Source organism: Felis catus, chromosome B4 (assembly GCF_018350175.1).
Source record: "Felis catus isolate Fca126 chromosome B4, F.catus_Fca126_mat1.0, whole genome shotgun sequence".
Classification (NCBI taxonomy): Eukaryota; Metazoa; Chordata; class Mammalia; order Carnivora; family Felidae; genus Felis; species Felis catus.
This window is the reverse complement of record NC_058374.1, coordinates 34,694,912-34,719,575: the sequence shown is the minus strand read 5'-3', so window position 1 is coordinate 34,719,575 and position 24,664 is coordinate 34,694,912. Positions and strand designations below refer to the sequence as shown.

Genomic DNA, 24,664 nt, shown 5'->3' with positions numbered 1-24,664 from the left:
ATCTCATTATAACAACAAGTCCATTAAAAACACAGAAGACACAGAATTTCCCCAAGCAGCAAGTAAACCACTCCACAGGAACTATGTAACCACAACCACAAGGAACAGCACTTAGCATCTGTACCTGTGGCTGGTGTACAAAGTAAAGGGAGTGGGGGCAATCACCTACTGATTTCTGGCAGAAAGGTACCAGCTTGGCAGGGGCAGCGACTACAGGATTGAAATCATGATGCATCTGTGGTGTGCTGAGAAAATGAGGCCAGCCACAGAGCTCAAGCTTCTGCTATGAAACGCCTTGGCCTGACCCAGCGCAAATGACAGGCCCGTGGCTAGGCCACAGGGATCAAGATGCAGTGCACCATTTGTATTTAAAGTAAGACTGAGGCAAAGAAAAGAGGTGGACGTGAATTGCCTTTGGTTGGTAGGATTACGGGTGATACATATATTTAATCTGTATTATCTTAACTTTTCTACATAAGCATTTTCAATAAAAATAAGTTGTTCTCAGTTCCAGTTGTTTTTCTTTCTTTCTTTCTTTCTTTTTTTTGAAATGAAACAAAACTCAGGTACTTGTTTCACAGATGCCTGACTCAGAGATGGGTCTATGATGCAAGAGGAACCACTTCCCCCAACTGTGTAGGCCCGGTTGCTCGGGTATGGCATGTCAACAAGATGCTTCTTCCTGAGTCAATCCCAGCCACACTGTCCCTTTAGGTATCCCCTCTCCCTTCACTTCCTGCTCTGAAAATTTTCAAACATAGGAAAAGTTGAAAGAGGATAGTGAACCCCTAGGCCCAGATTTGCTAAATGTTAGCATTTTGCTACATATTTGATATATATAATCTTTATACATCTTTAAAAAAATGATTTGTAGGCATTTTTTATGCCTACAAATTCTAGCACATTCTTCTTAAGAACAGATGTTTTCCTATATGACTATAGTACCTTAATGTCTTACAAGGAACCTGGCATTGATGTGATAACATTGCATATCTACACATATTATACCATCCATGATCAAATTCACTTAATTATTCCAAAGTGTCCTGTATGGCTGTTTTTGTTTGTTTTCCTGCTTTAGCTTCCATCCTTAAAAATACATAGTACCTGCTCTCGCCCAGCCCGACACTACACCATGGTGGGATTCTGGTCAACATGTCCTAGGCTCAGCTTTGTCTTGAGTATTCTTTGCTTAGCCTATAGCAAATGGCTCTGCCTCTGTGGGGCACACAGGGAATGTGAAGTCCCCAAGGCCTCTGATTCTGGGGTTCTAGGAGTGGGGTCCATGACTTGTTGTTCATGTAGGAGGGGAAGAGCTACCTATGGGGCCAGTAAGGCCCCAGGAGAGGCTGTTGTCAGTGACATGTATTACCAAGAACATGGCCTTGGCATAGCCAGCTTGGGCAGTCTGCCACTCTGCATTCTGCCAGGATTAACTAATAGAGAAACAGTGGAGAGACTGACCACAGATGGGTGTTTCTGACCAACAAGAGATGAAATGGCTGAACGTCTGCATGGAAGCAAAGTGACCTTGGACCTTGGTCCTTCATGGACCCCCCAGCCCTCCCTATGGCAGTGCCAGTCCCCAGTGTCAGGACGTGTTGAGGCACCCGTGTACATATCCAGAAGCAACTCTTAGTTCCAATCCCAGGATCAATACCACTGCCTGGGAAAGCACTTGATAGGAGGCACATGAAACCAGGTCTCTGCAGGAGAGAAGGCACACAGGTCCCAACCCTAACTCAGTGCTGTCCGTGCTGGCTTGGCTGGGACAGGTAGAAGTTGGCTCTGCACATGGAGGGCAGGATGAGAGGCCTGGCTGTTTAGGTATACTTCTAGGACAGTGGATAGGTAAATAGCTGGCATGGCCAAGGGAGATCAACAGACCAATAATGAGAGGAGAACTAAAACATGGGTTTCCTCCAGTTGACCAAGTTGCTAAAAGCTGGATTGAGCTGGGAGCAGGGAGACTGGAAATGGCTGTAGAAGTCATCTTTACTGAACAGGTGTGTGCAGGGCATAGGTCTTCCATGGCAATTGCCTGGAAGTTGATGGAGAGGGCAGATTCAAATCCAAGCCCTGGGGAGCCTTGTAAAGAAGGCACATGATGTTCTGGGGAAATTTTTCATTCAGAAAAGGGAGCTGAAAGTAGCTGGGACAGGAGGGTAAGTGTGTGTCCCAGGGCCAGACAATGGAGATAGAACAGCTTCAACCACTCCTGAGTGCTGCCCAGGCCTTTCTGGATTGTAGTCCGCACCCCATCATTGTCTCTGTGACACAGAGGTTGTGTTAGAACTTCTCTAATCCCTCTCTCTCTTCCACCTTCACTGTATCTACACAGAGCTACAAGAGCCCTTGGAAACCAAAAGACTGAATAAATATCCAAGGGGGCTAGTGATGAAGGAGCGCTCCACATTGAGGTTTTACTTTTCAGGAGACTTGAGTGGCCACATCATCTCCTAAGCCTGTAGTAAGAGGGACCAAGTCAGATACACAGTGCCCCACTCAGCACAGAACCCAGGGCAGTTTCCTGGACCAGTTCTTTTATAGCAAAAATTCCTCTCTAATCCACAAACATACAAAGCAGGGGTGATTCAGCCTCTGTCTAGAGATGCCTAAACCGTGTTGTCCCTGTCCAAGCCTCCACCAGAATGTGTGGCACGAACAACCCTTCTCCTGTCACTCTGGGCATTGGTGGATGCTATTCCACATGGGATCTTTGAGGACAAAAGAACAAATGGACAATGCCAGCTGCTTGCTAAAGATCTAGTGACTCTTTGAGTGTGGAATGCCTCTGTCTTCTTCCCAAGAATTAAACACAGGAACTCTTGCCATTGAAGCAAATAAGCGCCAGCTGTTCACTGAAAAAGCCCAAGAAAAGAGCTCCCTGCATGTGTCTCTTACTTGGAGCTGGGCTGGGCTCAGGAGACAGCTGTGTGTCTACTGGGAGATCAGAGGAGGGTGCTCACTTTCAACCCAGGGCTTGAGATGTGCTTTCCCTCTCTTCCACCTCACCGAAGACCAATTACACAGAGGATGAGAGTCAAGTCCTTGACCCCTTCTGAAGCCCCGTTATGGACGGGGCCTACATACCTCTCGCCTGGACTTCTGGGAGGACCTCTCAAGGATGTCATCACTGGAGAGGTCAGAATCCTCTGAGAAACTCAACTGGCGCCGCAGCTGCAGCTCTAATGGGATGGAAAGAAGAGGCAAATCGAGGACACCACAGTACTTTCCTGATGTCTACATTCACACAAGCTGCCCAGGGGAGTGGGGTACAGATTTTATTTCTTTCCAGTCTGAGTGGCTCTTAACCCATAGTGGGGAGCCAGGAGCTTGGAGGCTGACACCTGTGCTGGCCGGGGCAGCGCTAACACTGAATAGAGGCCTGCCTGGTTCCTCCTGGCAACGCTGCGCTCCGCCTTGCTCAGAATCAGGCTCTCCTCTGAGGTGGTGTGACTTGAGGAAGTGCACAAACCTCCCGAGTCTCCCTTACTCAGTTTCGAGCCGGGTTTTACCATTAGTTTATCACGCAGAATATGCTGTGTGAGCTCATGGTTCAGTTTCCTTCTCCCTCACCCCGTTAGCATTGCTCCTAAGGACCCTTAGGGAGGCAGCATGAGGAAATGGATCTTAAGAACCGATGGCTGAGAACACACACCTTATGCCCTGCCCCAGGAAGGGTCCCTTGGTGCTGACGTACCTGTTCTCACGACAGGAGACATCCTGTGCTTGCCAGAGTCCACAGTGGCACCGCTGGAAGGGGTGCTGGAACAGGACTTGTCATCACCCTTCTTCTTCTTGTCCTTCTTATACCCAGAAAAGACTGACTTCCACAAGGACTTGGGTTTGGCGGCTGCTTCCTCCAGGAGGTTTGGGCTGGGCTTCTCTGGGGGCCGGCCCTCACCTTTGGACTTCTTCTCTTTCTTGTTTCTGCGGGGGGAGAAGAGTGACGATCTCTTCTTGCTCTTCCCACTGGAGCCCTCGGATGAGGTGACTGAACCATCTGGGCCCCCTGAGTCCGACGGAGGGGAGAGGACCTCCTCACTAGTGGCTTCATGCTTCAGGGTGGGCTCCCTGGGGCCTTTGAGAATTGGGCGTTTAGGGGACTCGAGGCCAAGTTCTTTGCCCTTGGAGGGAACTGAGGAGGCTTTGCGGGAGGTGCCTCCTGGGGGCCTGGAGGTCCCAGCCGCCATCTCCATCTCCTTCATCCTACTCAGCTGCTTGGCCATAGCGTCTCTCAACGCCTGGCTCTTCACAGACTTCTCCCTGGCTCGCATGCGCTCCTCAGCCAGCTCCTTGGCTTCTGGAGAGACTAAGGGCAGGACCCTCTTCTGTGGCTGGACCCCACTCTCCAGAGTAGGCAACCTACCATTCTCCTTGGTTAGGGGTGGATGGAGGGGCCTCTCGGTGCGGGACCAGCAAGAGGGGGGTGTGAAGAACTTCTCCTGCAGACTCGAGTCCTCTGTCTTGTCATCATAGGTGTCCTCCACGTCATCAGCAAAGGGGATCTCATCCACACTCTCCACAAACGACTTCCGCACCTCCTCTCGAGGGGGCTGGGCAGGCTCTCGGGGGGCCCTCATAAAGGATGCAGGTGGTGGGGGTGGGATTACTGAGGCCTTGGGCTCGGTCTCCTTATGCTCATAAATCTGATATGGCTTCCTTCGAAGAGTTGCGGGCTCCTCATCCTGGGGTGGGGGTGGGGGTGGGCTTGAAGGAGGAGTGAGCATGGTGGAGTCAGAGGTGTTGAAGCTCTGGCTGCCCAAGGTCTTCATATTGGAGGAGCTCCCATGAAGGCCCAACCCAGAGCTGCTCGACAGGTCTCTCCTCTCCTCATGGGAGCTTTTCAGCTCTCTGTCAGATGGGGACTTGGGGGTTGGCAGCGAGGGCTGGTCGCCATCTGACTTCGGCAGGCCCAGCCTCTTAGGAATAGGTGGAGGTTTTAGAAGCTGGAGCCCCTCACCCTGAGGAGACTTCTCAACTGAATAGGATTTTAGGGACACTGGTTTAAAGGCCGGGGAGGGGAAGCTGGACTCGGACACCTTGCTCCGATCCACGGGTGTGAGTCCGAGGCTACGGCGGATCTCAGCACTCTTCATCCAGAACTCTGCCACCAGGTCATTCCGCTTCAGGGCTTCATCCACAGCAAGAGGGCTGCCCAGTCTGTCCTTGGTGTCCCCTTGGGTCTTCAAGGGGAGGGGAGCCAGGGGGATGGGTGTTTTGGCTGGAATGGGCTGGAAGCATATGGGGGACTTGGTGGGGGACGGGACAGTGGCCTCAGAGGAAGGTTGGGGTTGGGAGCAAATGGGGAGCTGGGTAGTGGTGGGGGTAGAGGTGGCCAGCGGTGACAGGTGCTGTGAACTAACTGGGGAGGTAGGTGTCCTGGCTTCTGGCAGAGCCACTGGCTGTGATCGGATAGGAGAGTGCACAGCTCTCTCATCACTGGGCACTTCTTCTTTGGGCTTCTCTTTGGGGAGCAAAGGCTCAGGGAAAAGGCTCTCCTTGGGCAATTTCCCCTTGGTAGCAACAGAGGCAAGTGGGATTCGGGCCCCCTACAGAAAAGGAAAACAGAAGCTGCTTAGAAGGTAGTTTGATGGTCAGCAGAGACCCCTTGGGGAGCTCGCTCAAAGGGCCTGTGTTTGTGAAATAAATTCCTCTTTGCCTTTTAAGCTGTAAGCCAAATGGCTCCAGGAGAACTTTTCTCCCCCTTCTGTTCTATTTGTTCAATTTTTAAAACCACTCTACTTTGTTGAACAGACTCAGCTTTCAGGGTTTGGTTCACCTCAAACACATTCTATATTCTTTGTGCACTAAAATGGACACTGGCCAAAGCACACTAATGGATCCAGCTCTCACTCCCGACCATCAACCCCAAGAGCTCAAGATCTCTGATGTATGAAAATAGGGACCAACACTTTAAGATTTAAAATAGATATTTTCAAATTTTAATTTTTTAATTTTTTAATTTGAGAGAGAGAGCGGGGTGGGGAGGGTCAGAGGAAGAGAGAGAGAATCTTAAGCAGGCTCCATGCTCAGTGCAGAGCCCAATGCAGGGCTTGGTCTCATGAACCCTAGGTTTACAATCTGTGCTGAAACTGAGTCAGATATTCAACCAACTGAGCCACCCAGGAGCCCCCAAATGGCAATTTTTTATACTCTACACATCATCCTTCCCAGGAAGCTCAAAGATCCAGACATTTCTGCAAGAATCCTTATATCATCCCACCCGCGAGTCCCAGTAAACCTCCCGCAGTTTCACAGATGAAATCACCAAATTCATCTTGCTTCTTGGAATCTCAAAGACCAAATCAAGCTAACCCAGGTCTTCAGTTTGGCCTCCCTCCCTGATGTGTCTTCCAGATAGCATTTCCCAAAACATGTTCCACAGGACATACTGCTATGATCTATTTACGTAGCATTCTCCAATGCGTGGCTCACATGCCACTGGTAATCTGGGTGAATACATATATATTTTTAAAGTTTATTTATTTATTTTGAGAGAGAGAGCAAGAACAGTGGTGGGGGAGGGGGAAGAGACAGAGAGAGAGAGAGAGAGAGAGAGAGAGAGAGAGAGAGAGAAAGAGAGAGAGGGAGAATCCCAAGCAGGCTCCATGCTGTTAGCACAGAGCCCAATGTAGGCTGGATCTCACGAACCATGAGATCATGACTTGAGCCAAAGTCAAGAGTCAGATGCTTAATTGACTGAGCCACCCAGGGACCCCTGGATAAGTATTTTAAATTTTAAGTCATACATTCATTTTAACATAACGCTAAGAAACAAACGTATCTATCATATCAAACCAATGATTCCACAACAATTATTGCTTTAATTTACAAATAAAGTTACTTTTAAAATGGCATGGTACATGGATACAACAGAGTGACACGGTGGGAAGACTCAGGTTTGGGATTGGTACAGTGCAGGGTTAGGGAGCTGCTGCCCAGACTGCCTTATCCTCATGGTGAGGACTAAGCTGGAACCCCAAGGCCACTCCTGTTATCAGCAGCCCCACTTAGTACAAGATGCAAAAAAATGGGCTGACACCAAGGGCCTAAGATGAGGGAGTTAATATGTCCACTCAGGATCCTATCAGTTTTGTCCCCCACAGTGAGCGCCGAGTCCTTACCTCTGCCTCAGGGCTGTGGCCTGGGGAGAGCAGACCAGCCTGCTCCTCAGGGGATCGGGGAGGGCTGGGGACTTGGGCGGGACCTGGACAGAACAGACACAGGATTTATAAGAGGAAACAACACCCTGCCCTTCCCGCTGAGGGCTCCTCTCCCAGCCAGCTCTGCAGGGGGGTCACTGTTGGTCAACAGAAAGAAAGTCCTTTCCCAGAGTGTTCCTAGATGCCACCTCTGCTCATTTCAGAAGTATGGGCTTTTTTTCACTTGTGCGATCTGTGTCCAAAGCTTGGAGATGTACCTTCTACCCTTTCATAGCTCCAGAGCACACACAGAAAGGGGCTGTTGGCCAAAGCCATGTGCAGGATCTGTGCAGAGGGAAGGGGGAAAGACAACAACAGGCAGAGCTGTCTACCATTTGGAGGTTGGTATGCAGTGCACCAGCTCTGCTCCGGCTCTGCTCTGATGACCTGTGTCTTCGGTGCTGCCCCTGTCCTTGCAGGCTCTCCACAGGAATTCTGGAAGCAGTTTCTGCTGAGACAACAGGCTTACCTCTCTCCTGGTGCCCTGGTGTGGTGGCAGGTTGCTCCTCCTCATTTTCCGATACCCTCAGCTCCAGCTCCGCCTCCACTGCTGCCTGGTGCTGCATGCGAAGCTCTGTTTCGGCATCTGATGGGATATCATCAGACCAGTGCTGATCTGGCAAAGGGAAGGGACAGAGCAGCACTTGAGTGAGGCCCTGCTTCTTTACCAGTCTCCAGCTGGCCCCAGAAAGTAGCCGAATCAGTTCATCAACTACAGCACCACTGCTTGATGTCTGGACACTTCTGTGTCCCAGCTAGGCCCTGCCTACTGGTCCCTACTGAGCTTCTGAGACTCAGAGCCTTTATTCTCTGCAACACAGCGCTCTCATCAAAGCCTACAGTGCTCCATTTCCTTTTCAAATACACAAGACGGTACCTGATAGATCACAACAGAAAGAAACATAGTGGGTGTGCCTGTGAAGGGCAGGCCTTACTTCACGGACTCACCACTGGTCTGTTTCCCCCAACACCACGGCGAGGTCTATGCTCCCTTACAGTCTTGCCTGGACTCGTCATTTCTCCCAGGCTAGTCCCTGCCACCCTTTCCCCAACCAACCAGCCTATAATTCTTAAAATACCATCTCTTTTGTAGCTACCTTTCAGAGGCCCACTGAATAAAGGCCCTTTTATAAAGCACCCAATCTGCTCAGTTTCTCAAACACAACTTAATGAATGCAGGCTATGCTGCACGGTGGCTGACAGGGGGAATGACACACATTCAAGTTAGCAGCAGACCAAGGAACACAACCAGGAGACCTAATGGCCACCTCTTTAGAGTGCCTTGCTTTTGCTTTAATGTATATTATCTTTCCCAAGTTCCAATCGCACAGTGGGGAAGAGAGTGATCAGCACAGTGGAGAGGGGAGGCTCTGGGGTCCCCCGTACCATCATCCAGCTCAGCACCAGTGTCCCCTGTGTCCCCATTCTCCGCTGCCTCCCCTTCTATCTCTGCCGGCTCCGAGTCCACATCTTCCTCCAGGTCATTCTCATCAAATGGGACTGTAAAGCAGAAACGTTCAAAGGAAGGAAGAAAAGGACAGGCAGACAGACAGAGACTGCCTGTGCAGGTGGAAGCTGGTGGTGGTCTTCCCAGGGCTGCAGTGTGAAGACCATGAGGAGAGGCGGGGAGATGGACTGTGAAGTGTCTGGATTTGGACCCCAAGGTGGAAGTTGGTCAGCCTTGGGGGAGCTACACACAGTGTGGGTGCTGGTGAGGGCCTTCCTGAACACCCGGGGCCAGCACTGCTCGACGCCAGCAGTGCCCAGTGGAAAAGGAAGGGCAGCTTCCTCTGGTCACCTCCTCTTCCCCCGAGACTGCTGTTAAGTGCCTCGGTGTGAGAAGGGCAGAGGGGAAACGCTGCCTCTGCAGGCCCAGCAGCAATGATGACTCTTCTGCCAGCACGCCCTGGACCGCTTCACAGGCCACGCGCCATTTACTCCTCACAGTAATCACTCAGAGGGCCTGTGGCAAAGCCGAGGCCAGAGAGTTATGGGATTTACTCATGGTCATATTGCTCCATCTAGCAGCTGCAGTACTGTGTGTAGGCGAAGTCACTGATGGCTGAGGGACCAACAGGATGGACCCCTGAGGGCACCCACCTCCCCTTTCAACGGGTAGAGGTGATATCTTTGCTTGGGATAATTTAGAGAAATGGTTTTTTTTAAGGCTTGAAGGAGAGGATGAGGGGATATGTAAAGTTCACTGTCTAGATGCAACACCAGCCCTTCAGTGCTGCAGGACAAGGCAAAGCACTCATCGACTTCTCTTTCCTCAGGAGGAAACAGCCCCTAAACACACACACACACACACACACACACACACACACACACACACACACACTCAGACCTGTTCCCAACCTCTGCACACTTAGAACTCACACTAACAGTTTGGAGTAAGACAAAGCAATTAGGAAAGCAAGGTGTGCTACTTTATAGGATGCTGTGAGGCCCCAGTGTTACCTGAGACCGACAGGACCCATCTTTCAGGTGTCCTGAGGGTTTCTTCTAGGCTCCTAAGCACAGCCACTCTCACATCACTCCTAAAGGTTCTCACTTCAGGAAAAGGGGTTACACTTAGGTTCGTATATACAAGGGCCAGAGGATCAAAGCCCAAGGATGGGCAGGCAGCAGAGGCACTGGCTGTGGCACAGCTCAGATTTTTTAAAAGGCTGTACCACAGTGAGAGGCCGTGTAATGGCTGGGCCCTCTCAAGTCAGTGCTCTCGTCACCATCCAGTCTCATGAATCTGCATCGCTGGCACCTTAAGGATGTGCAGAGTGAGTGTGGCAGAAATGTCGAGCATGGATACCAAAGTCTGAATATGACGGAAATCCAGGAAAATCAAGTGACTACCTTTGGAGGCCGGGTGGGGAAGATAGGGAAGGGGCACTTTGAAGATGCTGGGGATGTGTGCTTTCTTGACCTAGTCACAGGAGTTTTTGTTAAAAAAAAAAATTACTGGGGTACCTGGGTGGCTCATTTGGTTAAGCGTCTGACTCCTGGTTTTGGCTCAGGTCATGAACTCAGTTTGTGGGATTGAGCCCTGCGTTGGGCTCTATGCTGGCAGTGTGGACCCTGCTTGGCATTCTCTCTCCCTCTCTTTCTGCCCTCCCCTGCTTGCATGCACACGTGGTCTCTCTCTCTCTCTTAAAGTAAATGAACATTAAAAGATAATTCCTTAAGCTGTATAACTAGCTTTCCACCCTTTTGTATACTCAGTTTATAAAAATAACGTGATGATTTGCATCTAATTTTGGAGAACCATACAACATAGGTTTAGAATGGACTATGGGGAAAGATGAAAGAATTCCAGAATAAGTTCTAGGCTGGCAAATAGTTAATGTCACACTCCTTCTTTTGAGATACCAGAGCAGCCCATGGAGCTGGTAATGCCAAGATGCTTTCCTGTGATGGTGGCATTTGTTGGGGAAAATATTAGGGGTAAAACTACTCAATTATTTCCAAACATTTAAAACCTTTGCACGATAACTTTGCTGTTGTAGTTCATCAAACACCAGGAAGTGAGATTTCTTAGGAACAAACAAAAGTCTCTGTGCCTTCTCTAACCTGAGCTTCCTATCTGGATAACAAACTCATGGTTTCATGACACCATTTCTGAAGAGGCTGGACAGTTACCTCTCTTCCCCCAGAATCTTTCTCCTCTGGGAGTCACGTCAACCCGGTGGAAACAGAACCTGGGCTCATCCCGTCTGGGCCCACTGTGCCCAACACATATGCTCAAACAGATGTATGAGTGGCTAAGCATCAAGACGGCAATCTGTACTTCTGTTGGACAGTGCGCTGGACGCGGGCACAAAAGAGACCACACTGTTCAAGTCACACTGCCCCAGGTCAGCCTGACCCCAGCCCTGGTCCCTTGGCCCTCATGTGGTTCTCTGATTCGGAGTTGCTGCTAAGAAATGTCTGTTGTAGAGTCAGAAGGGTAACAAGTCTACAGTCCTTGGGAGTACCTTGAAAGGAACAATTGTCACATACATTAAAAAACAAACAAGTGAGACATATCAATGCAGCAGCAGCAGAGGCTGGAGAAACGCAGCTTGAGGGATGGAATTGGGAGATTAAATCCAGGTTAAGATGGAGTGCAGAGTGCTAGAAGCTGCCACGCACTATGGAAGCTGGGAATCACAGACATACTTAGCTTTTGGTTTATTTCAGCTGCCAGCTGGGAAGTCTTGACACCTCAGCCTTGTCCAACCATCCTGGGAGACGTGCTAACATGAGGAGAGATGGCCAGCAGCTTCTATTCACAGAGCTAAGGTCTGGCCTCAGGCTCAGCTCTCCCTATGGTTCTGTGAAGGTACCTCCTGACTTGTGTGCCTGTGTCCTTTTCTCCTGCTGTGTCAGGTCAATGGAACGGGCTGGTAAGAGGCTGGTGGTAAAGATCCATGAGCTCCAATCCTATGCATCCCAGAAGCAACCACAAGGACCATAGTTTTCAACCAGAGGGTAATGCTTCCCTTCTTTAAGTGGTACTGATATTGTGTAGGGCAGTTTTGGTTGTTGCCTTGATGGCCAGGGTGGGAGTAGAGGCTGTATGGCTGATGACATTTTGAGGGCAGAGGCCAAGAAAGTTAAATGTCCTCAATAGAGGGGCGTCTGGGTGGCTCAGTCGATTAAACGTTCGACTTTGGTTCAGGTTATCTCACGGTTTGTAAGTTTGAGCCCCGTGTCGGGCACTGTGCTGATAGCTCAGACCCTGGAGCCTGCTTTGGATTCTGTTTTCCTCTCTCTCTTCCCCTCCTCTGCTTGCACTCTGTCTCTGTCTCTGTCTCTCTCTCTCTCAGAGATAAATAAACATTAAAAAAAAAATTTTTTTTTTAATGTCCTACAATGCAAAGAACTGCCTGCCCCTTGTCAAGAACTGCCACCACCCATGCTGAGGAATACCTGTCCAGAAAAGTTTAGGAAGGACAACCAAGGTTTCTCAGCTATCTCTTGGCCTAAGTACTTACAGAAACCCCGCACATCAGTACGAAGACCCAGCAGATGCTACATCGAGTTATACCCAGCCTGTCCCTCTACTGTTAGCAGAACAATCCTATGTTCTCCACTCTTCACTGAGGAGTCTTCCACAAGTCCCCTAGTACTGAATGTCTCCTTCTCTGTACTTTGGTGGGTTTGTGGGCTATTCACCGATTCTTCTACTTTCACACCCAACTGCTACACAATTTAATCTCTACAGACTTTAGAAATCACTGCTAAAGATGTTCCTTTAGCTTTGGCCTTTACTCAACCTTTATTAGTAAAAAACAAGTTTATGTCCTGTCTATGCTATTGCTCTCCTCCGGATCTTCCCTGAAAGGCGTGGGGTGCGTGTCTGGTCCATGCAAGAATGGGCCGCCTGAGTGAGGCATGCATGTGCCCCCCCCGCCCCGACTGTGGCATGCACTAGCAGCAGAACCAGAATTCTAGTGTTAAGGTACCAGCAGAGCTGCCGAGAGAGAGTGGTTATGGTGAGTGGGGAGAGAACAAACATCACCAGACTACCTCCGGAGACTGTCTCCAGCCAGGCCTGCACTGCTGCGCGGCGAATGGAGGGAAGGTCAGGCACTGAATTTAAAACAGACGATAGATACAAAGTTACACAGGAATGCGGGTTCCCAGTGAGGAGAGTCGAGGTCATCCTAAAGCCCCAAACAGAAGGGAACCTGACAGATGTTCTAAGCCAGAGGCTTGTCTGGCAGTGATGAGGGGTCAGAGTCCCGCCGTAAGCCTGTATGACGGACGCTCGGGATGAGAAAAGAAGAGAGAAAACAGGGAGGGTCAACAGTGGCTCGAGGCTGCAGAGCTGCCCCATGCTGTAGGCCAGCCAGACGTCCCGGGTCAGTAGGGCCAGTCTCCTCACTCCCGTTGAATGGTTATACTGCTGCAAAAGTAGTTAACAGAAGGTGGTCTTGCCTAGAGGTGAAGATTTGGGGCCAGGGAGGATCAAATGTCCTCGTTAAGGGCTAAGTTTCCTGAAGGCAGGGTCCTGCAGGGTGTGTGGCCCCAACAGGCCTGAATGGAAACGTGAAAACGAGTGAGAGACAGAGGTTCATGACAGCAAGGATCCATATTTGGACGATAGGTCTGCTGAGGTCAAAGGTGTGGAGAGTGACACGGCAGCCGCCGCATCCCTCAGCTGTCTCCATTTTTTCCTTTTATTGCTTGTAATCATCTTCACCCTCCTGTGGAGCACAGGCCAGCTCACCTAAAACCTAGAGCTGGATATTACACTAGCTATTTTTAAAGGCCTCCTTGACATAAATCTCTTAAAACTTCATTTCAGTTCAAAATATACTGCCCCACCCAGTCCGGCCAATGTACATTCACACTCAGACACACCACAGGAGGAAAGCATCAGAACATTTTACCAAGTGGACAGAGTAACCCTGTCTAGCAAAATAGGGAAAGAAAGCAAATTCTTGGTTTCCCAAGGTCAAGTTCATTTTACTATTTTGCGTCCATGGAGAAAGATCCCATAACCTCTTAACCCATAGAGAACTTTACATATCCTCAAACAAAAGTTAAGGGCAGTGGTCATGATTAACAATACCAGGACAACAAAATGTTTGTTGGCTTTTACATTTTGATTAAACTTATGGCTTTGGCCCTACCAGAAGGGTCCTCTGTAGCAATGAGAGGGGAAGCAGGGACAGAGCTGCTCTGAGGGGCATATCGGGCCCTTGGATCTTGAAACAGTTACCTCTAGAAGTGGAGGACTCAGAGGTTGGTACCATTCGCTCCTCCTCCTCTTTCTCTCGAATATGTGTCCAGTGCACATCAGCCTGGATCTCCAAGGGGTCGGCTGGATTTATGATCTGCTGTAGCCTCTGGCTCCCGACTAGTGTACCAGAGTCAGAGGTGGAGGAGATGAGGAAGGGAGAGATGGTGGAGGAAGGAAGCAGAAAATAAACAGTGAAGGGAAGGAGGGGATGAAACATCACAGGAAAGGAAACAGAAAGAAAAGTTACTGTATTTGCCAGGATCACTTTGAATCAGAAAGAGGCAAAAATTGAGAATATACACGCGTGCGCACACAGACATGATTTCTACTCGTTCAGCTTGATTTTGTTGTTTCAAGCGTCACTTACACTGTTAATTTCAACGAAGTGAACCATATATCCCGACTCTAAACAGAAAGAATTCTCCTTTCTGATGCTCTTTTCATCTCATCTGCATTTGAGGGACCCAAATGCCAAGTCAGAAAAAAGAGCAGGTCACAACTGGCCTCTGGAGGGCCATCCCCTCTGGGTCACAAGTACTCTGCTGTTAGCCAGCACAGTGTGAGATCTCGAAGGATGCAACGCTCTTGCCCCTTCTGAGGATACACAGCATGGTGCTTACCGTCACCTGCCATGTTGACAGCTTCTCCTTTGAGATTTAAGCCAAGTGACAAGTGAGAGATGGGATGGGACAGTGTCATTCTGTCATGAACCACCTAACTCACGCAGGACAGAAATGTACTTTGTTGGTACTTCAGTGTTTATCTTTTGCAGCTAGAGAAGAGAAAAAAAATCCCCCTTCCATAATAGGTCTCATGCTGCATGCAGGTCTGCGGCAGGGACACAGCTATGGGGAGAAAATGGAGACAGGGGAGGCAGTGGCTAGGAGAGGAAGCAGAGCTCTATCTTGTAAATTCCCAAGACTTTGGGAGTTCGTGGGCAGGAATAAAACAATACCTCTCTGCTTTTTCTGAGGTCAAAGCCTTTTTCTTACAACTCCATTTGGTGCACCACTGCTCCCCTCTGGACACAAGACCTGCCTTTTCCAGCTAAATGAGAAATCACCAGTAGCCCCTTCAGATTATTCCTGCTGTCAGAGCCCAAAGAATATACATGCAGCCTCTGCCCTGTAAGCTCCCTATAACTAGTGCTTGGACCATGCCATACAGTTGGGTTAAAATAAAGGGATAGCCAGCAACTTGGGGGAGGGGACATTTTGGGAGGGAAGATGGCTTTTCAGTAGCAAGAGCAGGTGCCACCTGATCTGAAGGAGTCTGGGATTCCTAATGGGAACCCACTCTCAACTAACTGGACAGTTTGGCTTTGGCTTCATGACTATCACACAACCTCTTAATTTTTAAGCACTGGGGAATGTGATATGGACAGAAAGTACTAGTAAGATTACCAAATGTGGATGCGGGCACCATCCTGTGTTAAATGTGGGGTGGTAGCCCCGCATGCACTCTCTTGTCGGAACTACTGGTCTCTACGGATTCATTTTTCTAAGGTCAGTTGGCTTTTATGGTGTTGGATGGGGCTGAATCACGGCCAAGTTACCCAATAGCTTGAATGTCACATGACTAAGGAAGGGAAGTCAAAGAGAAAAATGCAGACCCTTTCTTCATCTTCTAAGCCACAAAGAGAAGAGAGTGAGTCTTCTCCCTGGATAATGTTCTGCTTCCTGTTAACAAATGTAGCCTTGGGGACTTATCAGCCAGCATGTCCTCCTTTCTCAGAGAAATGTTACAAGACACAGTGGAGGAAGGTTCTGGGTACCTGTGCTGATGAAAACACCTGTGCTGGCTCCCCCACTTTTGATAGCTGTGACTGTGACATGATTTTTCAGCATTACAAGAGGCCGAGTCTTCGCTAGATGAGGGGACTTGCAGCAAAGCATACAAGGGGCCTACATGGGGCCACCATCATTAAGACTGCTTCTGGAGTCTTCTTCTCAGACTTCCTCTTGACTCTGCTTGTCTTATATATTATTTGCTACATGACCATTCCCAAAGGCTGGGCCCAGGGACAGGTGCCCAGCTAGGCATGTGCCAAAGCCTGTCCGCGCAGCTTTATAAAGCACAGATCTTTTAATGTGGGACCTGCTCTTGAAGGCAAATTCTGGATGGCTGCTAGGGAGCCAGGGTAGAAGGTGGGCAAGGGGCAGAGTGGGTACCTTTACATGTACCCGTATCTTCTTCCTTTGACAGATGCTGGAGCCACTGGCTTTGCAGGAGTTCTCTGTCCCAGGGGCAATACTCCCCTTCTACAGCAGGGGGAGCCAGACACCCACAAACACAGCATCAAGAATCCCGCGTGGGGATAAAGAGAAAAGAGAATGGAAGGGAGGAAAGAGAATAGAGAAGAGTTATCTTCAAGTGCAAGGCAATAACGTCCTGTCACTGTCTACACAGCCATGGAAGTCCACTGACCAAAAGATACACACACACCAAGGGCTAGGAACAAAGGCCCAGAGCTTGGCTGAATTTGTCGGTATGTGTTTCTGCAGTTAAATCCCATTCCCTGCAGGTTTGGTCTTGACACTAGTTCCAGATCCAGGAAATTAAGTCTGCATGAAGGAAAGCAGGGATAAAGTCTCCTGAAAAGGGCATAGGCTTTGACCCTAAGCTGTGTGTGGGGCTACAAGCCACTGAATGTGTGAATCACCAGATGGAGATAATGACAAAAACAAAGTACCTTTCCCCTGGATAAGCTGTGAGCACAATCACCACCTCTGACTACTAGGGACCCAGAGGCAGCCCTGGGCCAACCACAGCTCTGCACACACAGCAGTTATGGAGAAAAGAACCCAAGGTGCCAGCTTTCCGGCCTGGCCTCCTGCTCGCACAGACCTTACTTCTCATCACGGGGAGGAGGAAGGGCCAGGGCACCAAGTGCTGCCTCTGTGGGCCCCACCCCAGCCTCTGTCTTTGGAGGGAACAGCGCAGGAGAACTAGGTCTAGAGAAGCCCCTTCGTGGTCTGAGGAAGAGCCCTGCCTCTGAGCGTTCACACTGGCCCTGGGCACCTTGGGGGCAGGGAGAGGCTGTGCTTCCTTCTTGTCTGCCCTGCCTCGGCAGTGTCTTGGGCTACACAGCTCTCAGGACCAGCTCAGTAATGTAATTGGGAAGAGCTCTGCATCTGGTCAGCACGCGGTCCTTCCTGTGCCAGACTGCGGGATAGGACTGGGCAGCCAAGCACATCGAATTCCAGGAGGAGCAGCAGAGCAATCTAGTGCCAACTCTACGAGGCCCGGGGCTGTCCAGAATCTAATGTGCTCCTCTGATAACGGCTGGGAGGGATTGGTGCTTTAAAGGCCCATGTCCTTCTCTTCCATTCCATGTCCCCTGGAGAGAGAGCATGGCCGTGAATTAACATGGCACCATCGTCAGGGGCATTCAGGTCTCTACCTGCCCTAGTTTCTTCCTCCCCACCCTCCAGACCTCTATGCAGACAGGGCAGGGAAAGAATGACCCTCTCTCTTACAGAGACAAAAAAGGATGCCCACCAAATTCTTCCTCATCACTCAAGGACACACACAGCCAGAGATGGGGGCAGAACTGAAACATTTCAAGTCCAAGGCAAGAGAACATTTCAGAGCCAACCAGAGTGACTTAATACTGGAACTGATGCTCCGTCTCAGGACACTGGTCCAAACATGTTACTACCTGTCATTGACTGAACCCTGTCTGGTAGGCACCTGGCCCCTCCTCAGTGACAGCAGCTCTGAGCAGAGTGAGATTCAGTGCTCTGCAGCCTCCAAAGCCCAGACTCTGAGTCAGGGAATCCTCTAGGAAGCTAAATTCCCTTTCTTTATTAAAATAAATTTCTTTAACAGAAACTAAAGGAAAAAAAAAAAAAACAACAACAGAAAATGAGGAGAGGAGAATGAGTGACCTAATTTGGTTGGAGTACTTATGCTGTTGACCCTTTGCCTTCCACTTCCAATATCTACTCAGAATGTGCACAAGGGACATTACTTCCACTGCCAATGGCCTCCCCTGCCCCCCAAATCTAAGGCTAGAGAGAGGCAGGAGGGATCACCCCTGGTGCCGTAGACGGCACATCGGTGTGACTCCAGCCACAGAAGCCTTACTCAGGCATGGAACAGAGTCAGAGTTAAGAGAAGAGATTTTTTTCTGACCTTCACTAGACTCTTCCTCTTCCTCCTCATATTCTTCCTCTTCCTCCTCCTCCTCCTCCTCATACTCTTCTTCTTCCTCCTCTTCATTCCCAGGCTCGTAGCTCTTTGAGGCCTCCAGCTCCTCTTCACTCTTTCCTTTCAGAAGGGCATGGATCCTCACAGCCTCCTTCCAAGGAACACCGCCCAGGTCGGAGGTGGGCAGAGGCTCCTCTTCCTCCTCCTCCTCTTCCTCCATCTCGGACTCAGAACTGCTGTGGGGAAACAACCATACAACCAAAGTGAGGGAATGACAAAAACTGAGAAGGAGATGCTCAAAAGCCACAACCAGAGGCAAAATGTCCCAGCAAAGCAACTGCTGGGCAGGAAAGGAGAGAGGACATGCACAGAGGGGTGTGGCGTGCTTTTCTGCCCAGGTAAGACCCACAAAGGGAAGGAAAGAGAGTGAGTAGACGGCCAGAGGAAATACACATGTACAAGTAAGCCCTACATAAACCCACATGAGCAAACAGCTCAGCCTGGGCGGGGGCAGGGGGGGGGCTCTATTCAATGAACTGCAACTCCACTGAGTCCAGTTTCAGAGGCCCTCAGAGAGGCACAGACTCATTTTGATATGAACTCAAGACCCTGGGAATCAAGAAAGGAGAGAAAGTCTCCTTTCATCGTGATCTGTCTGGTTTGAGGAACTCAACTCTACTTGACTCAGGTGGGTTGGCAGGCTCTCCTGGGAAACATGGTGAGAAAGAAAAGGTGCCTCCAAGAGGCCTGAATCTTAGCCACAGACGGGCCGGCAATGAAGGAGTGTGTGCTGGAGGGAAGGCAGCACATTCAATTCCACAGTGTTCTTTAGTCCCCACAACGTGCCCTGCCCAGAACAGGATACTATGGGGAATACACAGTTAACACGGCAGCAAAGGCGCTGTTCACCATAAGGTTATAGTACAGGGACTATGGGGAGAGGGTGAAAACAAATATCCCGATCACTGGGGTCATCACCCTGGACAACCAGCCACATTTTCTACCACCATTTCCTTTATGGCACATGGCCTAGCTCAGCTTGAAACAGGAAGCAGCACTACATGCGAGAAGACCCTTGCCGTGACCTGTGCAAGCCAAAACCGTGGATCTCCACCCTCGAGGCCACCACCTGGGAGCATTTCTATCCGCCTTTCCTGCCTGCAGAGTTAAGCAGTCGATAGGTGGTACACAAATAAAAGTGCCCTACAATATAGCTGTAAGGCAGGAAAAAAACCCCAAACATCATTATACAAATGAAGTTTCTCAGACCTGTTTCATGGTCTGATAATTCCCAAAAAGTCTTTTTCAGGAGAGGCTTTGCCCTCAGTGAGAAATGTGTCATTGACTGGGCTAGAGGAAATTTGGCTTTTCCAATCAAGCATGGTCCAGCCTCTGGCATGAGAGAGCCTCAAACCCCAGAAGCATCAGGCATGGGATGGATGTCCAGTCCCATCTTCCTGTGATGGTGGGGGGGGGGGTGCTCTCTCCCCACCCAGAGTGGGGCTGTGAATGTGGAGAGGGAATCAGTGAATACAGTGTGATAAGGTCAATGACACCTCATTACCAGTGCTATTATTAGTACCTGTGCAGTATAGAATTTACCTAACTCAAAGAGAGGTCTGGCCTTTGTCTTGGCTTCTGGGATGTAAACTCTAAGCCCTTGGAAGGTCTTGCCTGATGGGAATGTGTTTATTTCCATAGGATCCTTAGGTCATGGTAAGTAGTCTAATAATGTGATTTAGGGTGAGGGCTGGCCACATCAGAAAGACCAACAATTTAGGGTGGGGGCATTGAGTCATGAAGTATTAGCTGGCCTGGAGACTGAGATCAATCACAACATGTTGCTAATCAGTTAATCTGTCAATTGATACCTAGGTAATGGAGCCCCAATAAAACCTCTGAACACCAAGGCTTGGGTGAGTAATACTATATGGGTTTTGTCACACGTTAATACCAAGAAAGTAACACTGTCCTGACTCCGTAGGGAGAGGACAATGGAAGCTCCACATCCGTATGTTCTTGGACTCTGCCCTGTGCACTTCCTTACTTGGCTGATTTCAGTAAGTATCCTTCCCTGTAATTAACCACAACCATGAGTATACACATTTTAGTGAGTTCTGTGTATCTAACAAACTATTGAACTTGAGGGTGGTTTTGGGAACTCTCAGACTTTAGTTGGGTCAGTCTGAGGGCAGCCCTGGGGGCTGTATGCCCGCCTACTTCTCAGGTGGCTGATTCTCAGTGTTACACTGGCTCTGCTGCTTACCAGCTGCATGACCATGAGCTGATTATTTATGCTGAGCCTCAGTCTCCGCATCAGTAAGGAGGCAATGTTCATATCTACCTTGTAGAAACGTTGTGAAGATTAGGGATTTTACTGATTTTTATAATGTTTGTGTTATACTCTGGGACTCTCGCTATTCACTTCTTTGTTTACCCATTTACATATTCATTCATTCATTCATTCATTCATTCATTCATTCATTCAATGAACATTCTTGAGTACTTACTAAATCTCAACCAATGGATACAAAAATAAAAAGAGGCAGCTCCTTACTGTAAGCAGCTCATTTTGGTGAATACTACTTGATTCATTTATTCATCCATTCATCCATCCATCCACCCACCCACTAAAATTTACTGAGCGTCTTTTACTTACAATGCACTTCCTCCACATCGCAGAGAATACAAAGATCCTTATTCTCAAGGGAGATAAGATGCGAACACGGCATGATAAAATAAGGTAGGAAATAACTGTAGTGGAATGAAAGGTTGAGAGGAGGCAGTTTAAGGTGAGTAAACATAAGAATTTGGACCATGGAAAACTTGGCATCTGGATTTTGACTGTTTTTCAGTATTTATTTAGGTATTATTTTCATTTGTTTACTATCTTATTATTTAGCAACAATGTGTATCACTTAACATCTTTCAAACATGAAATAAGGATAAGAATGCCTCCTATGCTCATCTTAAATCTTATGTAAATTTATTCAAACTTCAGGTGGGCAGAAGGCAGGCCAGCTTGTCCTTCCTTCCCAGCCAGGCATACAAGGTAACTCCAGCAGTCGGCAGGCACAGTGGGACTACACTGCCACTGTTTGGGAGAGGTGCCTTCAGCACGGCCCATTCCTTGTACTGTGCCACGTCATGAGGGCAGTGGCACTGTGCATAATGTGAGCAATTAATACTCTATGATGAGGGCAATGGGACTCACAGCTATGAGTGTGATACTGGCTAGTTTTATGACAGCTCAAAGACCACGGGAGAATAGCAAGTGAGGCATGGAGCATAAAAGATAGGGTGGAAAGGTCAACCCTTGCCTTTCTTCATAAGCTATTAGCTCTCAGTCTCTTTCTGAAAGGCCTTGATACGTTGTTTCTGGAAATCTGAGACAGGCAAACCAGTCTCCCTCCCTCTGTGAAGGAGAGGGGTGGACAAGCATTGCCAACTATTCCTTTCCAAGCCATCACATCCATGGGAGCTTGGAGCAGTCCCCTGAATCTCACCAGGCTCCTTATGTCGTGCAAGATTCACAGCGTAAACTCAGTACTTCAAGACTCATTTTTACATTTTGTGGCTGTTCCCAGTGCCTGAATTTCTGGGTCTAGCCTTTGAAGAGGCTGGGGGAAGGGTACAGAGAAGGAATCTGTAGTGAGGCAGACCCCCTCACCCCTACTTGGACATCAGCCTAGAAACATCTTAAGTGGGAAGATCACTACGCCAGAACAAAAGACAACATAGGGAACAATTTCTCTATCCTTTTGGGAAGAGAGCGTGACCTCTCAGTTTATAGCCTCCTAGGAGATGAAGGCCACAAGAAAATATAGTCATCAAGATCAGCATTTGTAATGATCTATTGTTTGATGTAGGTCCACCTCCCCTGGACTGCACTCTCTCTGAGAGCAGGAACAGGTCTGCTTGGCTCACTGAAGTGGTGCTTGTAGTGCCTAGCACAGCCAAGAAAGGCAAGGAAGGATGCACAACCAGAGAAAGCCAGGGTAGGTTGCTACCTAAATTTACAGGTGTCAGATGATACCTCTGATGCCCCTTGGTGAAGTCCATCAGTAGGAGCAGAGCCTTTGAGTTACAATGACACCTTGCAAAAATCCTCCCTGCTGCAATTTATATCTGATCAATGATCTCAAAGCACTTTACCTGAACTCCCTATCAGATGCCATCTTCTCACTGAGGCTATGGTGGGGCCTGATAGGAGGAAGTAAGACCAGCAGGCACATGGACTAGATTCTAAAAAAACAAGATTTGCTCCAGACTTCTATGAGCTGAATAGAGGTTCTGCTGTGCCAGAGAAAGGCCAATGGTGATCATCACAGTAGTGATGGTGAATACTTACTGAGCCCTGGTGAAGTGCCACGTGGCACAAGGCACTTCACATGAATTAGGTCACTCAGTTACACAATAACTCTAGGACTCCAGGATATATTAATATCGTCATTTTTACAAATGAGGCCACTGAAGCTTAAAACGGTTGGATCATTGGTGTGAGAGGTCAGGATTCCCTCCAGTGTCCGCACCTGTCATACCGTGCCCTCTTGGATTGTTCACCAAGAACCCAAGAATTCTTCACCCACTAGCAGCTGTCAGGGTGGCAAACCCAGGAGCAAGATCATGACCAGTCTCCTGGCTGCCTGGGTCTAACTTCAGAAAGTGGATACTGGAAATCTGGGCAGGTCCTACTGTGAATGAAGCAGGCTGCTATGTCAAACAGCACATGAAGTTCTTAGATGGTTTAAGGGAAAATAGGGAATCATGGCTTTCATTTTTAAATGAATCCACTCATAATCAGAGAGTCCACTCCTAGATCCCACCCTCTCTGACAACTGTGTAAACATTATACTGCTAAGCAGACTGCTGGAGAAGATGTATGTTGTCCAGCAATCATTACATGATGAACATTTAATCCATGCTAAAAGCAGTATCCTGCTCAGCAATGGCTCACATTACTGCCTCCACTGGAGAAGGGATAAGGGAGAAGAGAGGGAACGGTCAGGAAGAGAGGGAACGGTCAGGAAGAGAGGGAACGGTCACCACTTATGTTGGTGAATCTTGAAGGAGGGGCTTTTCCTTGTTGTGTTACTCTGATGGAGAGCAAAGCCCCTTTGGGCTGGCCTGTCATCGACTTTTGGGGAGTCCTCTGTAACCTGGTTGTCCCATCTGGATGGAAAGGATACCTGTTTGCTCTAGTGCTAACTTGTTCTTTAGAGCCAGCAATGTGCAAACAGTTGAGGACTTCAGCAGATGGGTACTGCACAAGCCATCTTCATTGCCTGGGGCAAAGTTTTCCAGACAGGCAATCAGGGAAAAACAGAACTAAAACCATAAAGCCAGTTTTCTTTTGTCTTCAGGCACCTGTTCTGTTCCAGAGAAAAGTAAAAGTACTATTTCCAGGGTCTCCTTTGGAAGATGCTTCCCCTCCCCCTCCCCCAATCCAAGGAAGGATCAAGGAGCTAATTAGGTCTGGGCCAATAGTCTCTGTGCAAACTAAACCACAAAGCAGCTAAGACTCACCTAGGGGGTTTGTTAACAAACAGGTATTCCTGGTCTCCACCCCAAGCCCACTAAATCAGCTGCTCCAGGGGAGGGTCCAGGAATTACGTTTTTACCACATGTCCCAGGTGGCACTTATTATCAGGGAAATTTAGAGCAGCCATCCTTGGTCTTTAGACCACAGCATTACCTGGGAACTTTTTAGAAATGCAAATCTTGGGTTCTACCCCAAATGACTGAATAAAAAACAGCCCAGCAATCTTTGGCTTAACAAGCCCTCTGGGTGGTTCTGATGCCAGCAAAGTTTGATCAGCACCGCCCTAGGGCCAAGCCAAACCCAACTTGTGGCACTTAAACCAGCCGTTTAAGGAACCCAATACAAGAATCACTGGCCCTGCCCCTCCTCGTGAGGGATACCCTGTATTGTGCTTAGAGCTACAATGCACTATGGTGGTGACAGTAGGGGTGGCAATGATTTAGTGCTCCCTGGGCACCATGAACTGTGTCAGCTGTTTTATTTGATTTCATCCTCATAACAAACCAATGAGGTGCAGTGTTCTTTGCAGATGAGGAAACCGAGGCACAGAGAGGCCAAGAAATGTGGCCATAACTACTACGTGGTAGAACAAGGCTTCAAGTACAGGTCTGTTTGACTCCGATGTCATGCTCTGAATTATGATACTGCAATGCTCCCCCAAGCAGACGATGAAGTTAAGAGTTCTTTAAACTTGTCAAAAGTGAGTTCCTGGATTGGACCAGTGAATTCCTTAAAACAGTCATTCCTCATCTTCAAGGAAGGTCTGAGGGCTGAGAATGCACCTAACTCTGCTTGGTGCTGTAGGGAAGATGGAGAAAATACATGATACACTGTCTGCATCTGATCACTGCCCTCAGGGAAATAAGACAAAATCTGTGGCTCCTCCCTCTGAGCAATTTGGTTTAAGAGACCGTTTTTTCACTCTGCAAAGAGCTAATGCCACTTGTTGCTGTCGAGTTTGAGACACAGGCACCATTTGGGGCACCTGGCTGGCTCAGTCGGAAGAGCATGTGACTCTTGGTCTCGAGGTCATGA

General features: G+C 48.8%; 1 protein-coding gene and 1 long non-coding RNA gene across 27 annotated transcripts in view; one reads left to right on the top strand and one right to left on the bottom strand.

The window, feature by feature from the left end:
- Positions 1–24,664, bottom strand: part of MICAL3 (microtubule associated monooxygenase, calponin and LIM domain containing 3) — a 228,687-nt gene that overhangs the window by 28,891 nt on the left and 175,132 nt on the right. For 15 of the 26 annotated variants that reach the window (XM_019834211.3, XM_045061125.1, XM_045061124.1 and 12 more), the window contains 9 exons: positions 18,073–18,323; positions 16,107–16,196; positions 13,915–14,052; positions 12,717–12,779; positions 8,595–8,708; positions 7,678–7,824; positions 7,131–7,213; positions 3,704–5,555; positions 3,094–3,188 (listed from right to left, as the gene is read on the bottom strand). In XM_019834211.3, coding sequence (XP_019689770.3) covers positions 3,094–3,188; positions 3,704–5,555; positions 7,131–7,213; positions 7,678–7,824; positions 8,595–8,708; positions 12,717–12,779; positions 13,915–14,052; positions 16,107–16,196; positions 18,073–18,323 — 2,833 coding nt within the window. Of the gene's footprint in view, positions 1–3,093; positions 3,189–3,703; positions 5,556–7,130; positions 7,214–7,677; positions 7,825–8,594; positions 8,709–12,716; positions 12,780–13,914; positions 14,053–16,106; positions 16,197–16,387; positions 17,276–18,072; positions 18,324–24,664 lie in introns of those variants that run through there. The other 11 variants (XR_002743725.2, XR_002743726.2, XM_023256568.2 and 8 more) reach the window with 9 other exon arrangements.
- On the top strand, positions 14,016–24,638 carry LOC109501406. The gene is made up of 3 exons (XR_006600446.1): positions 14,016–14,126; positions 15,204–15,205; positions 24,628–24,638. It is a non-coding gene; the product is annotated as an uncharacterized LOC109501406 (long non-coding RNA).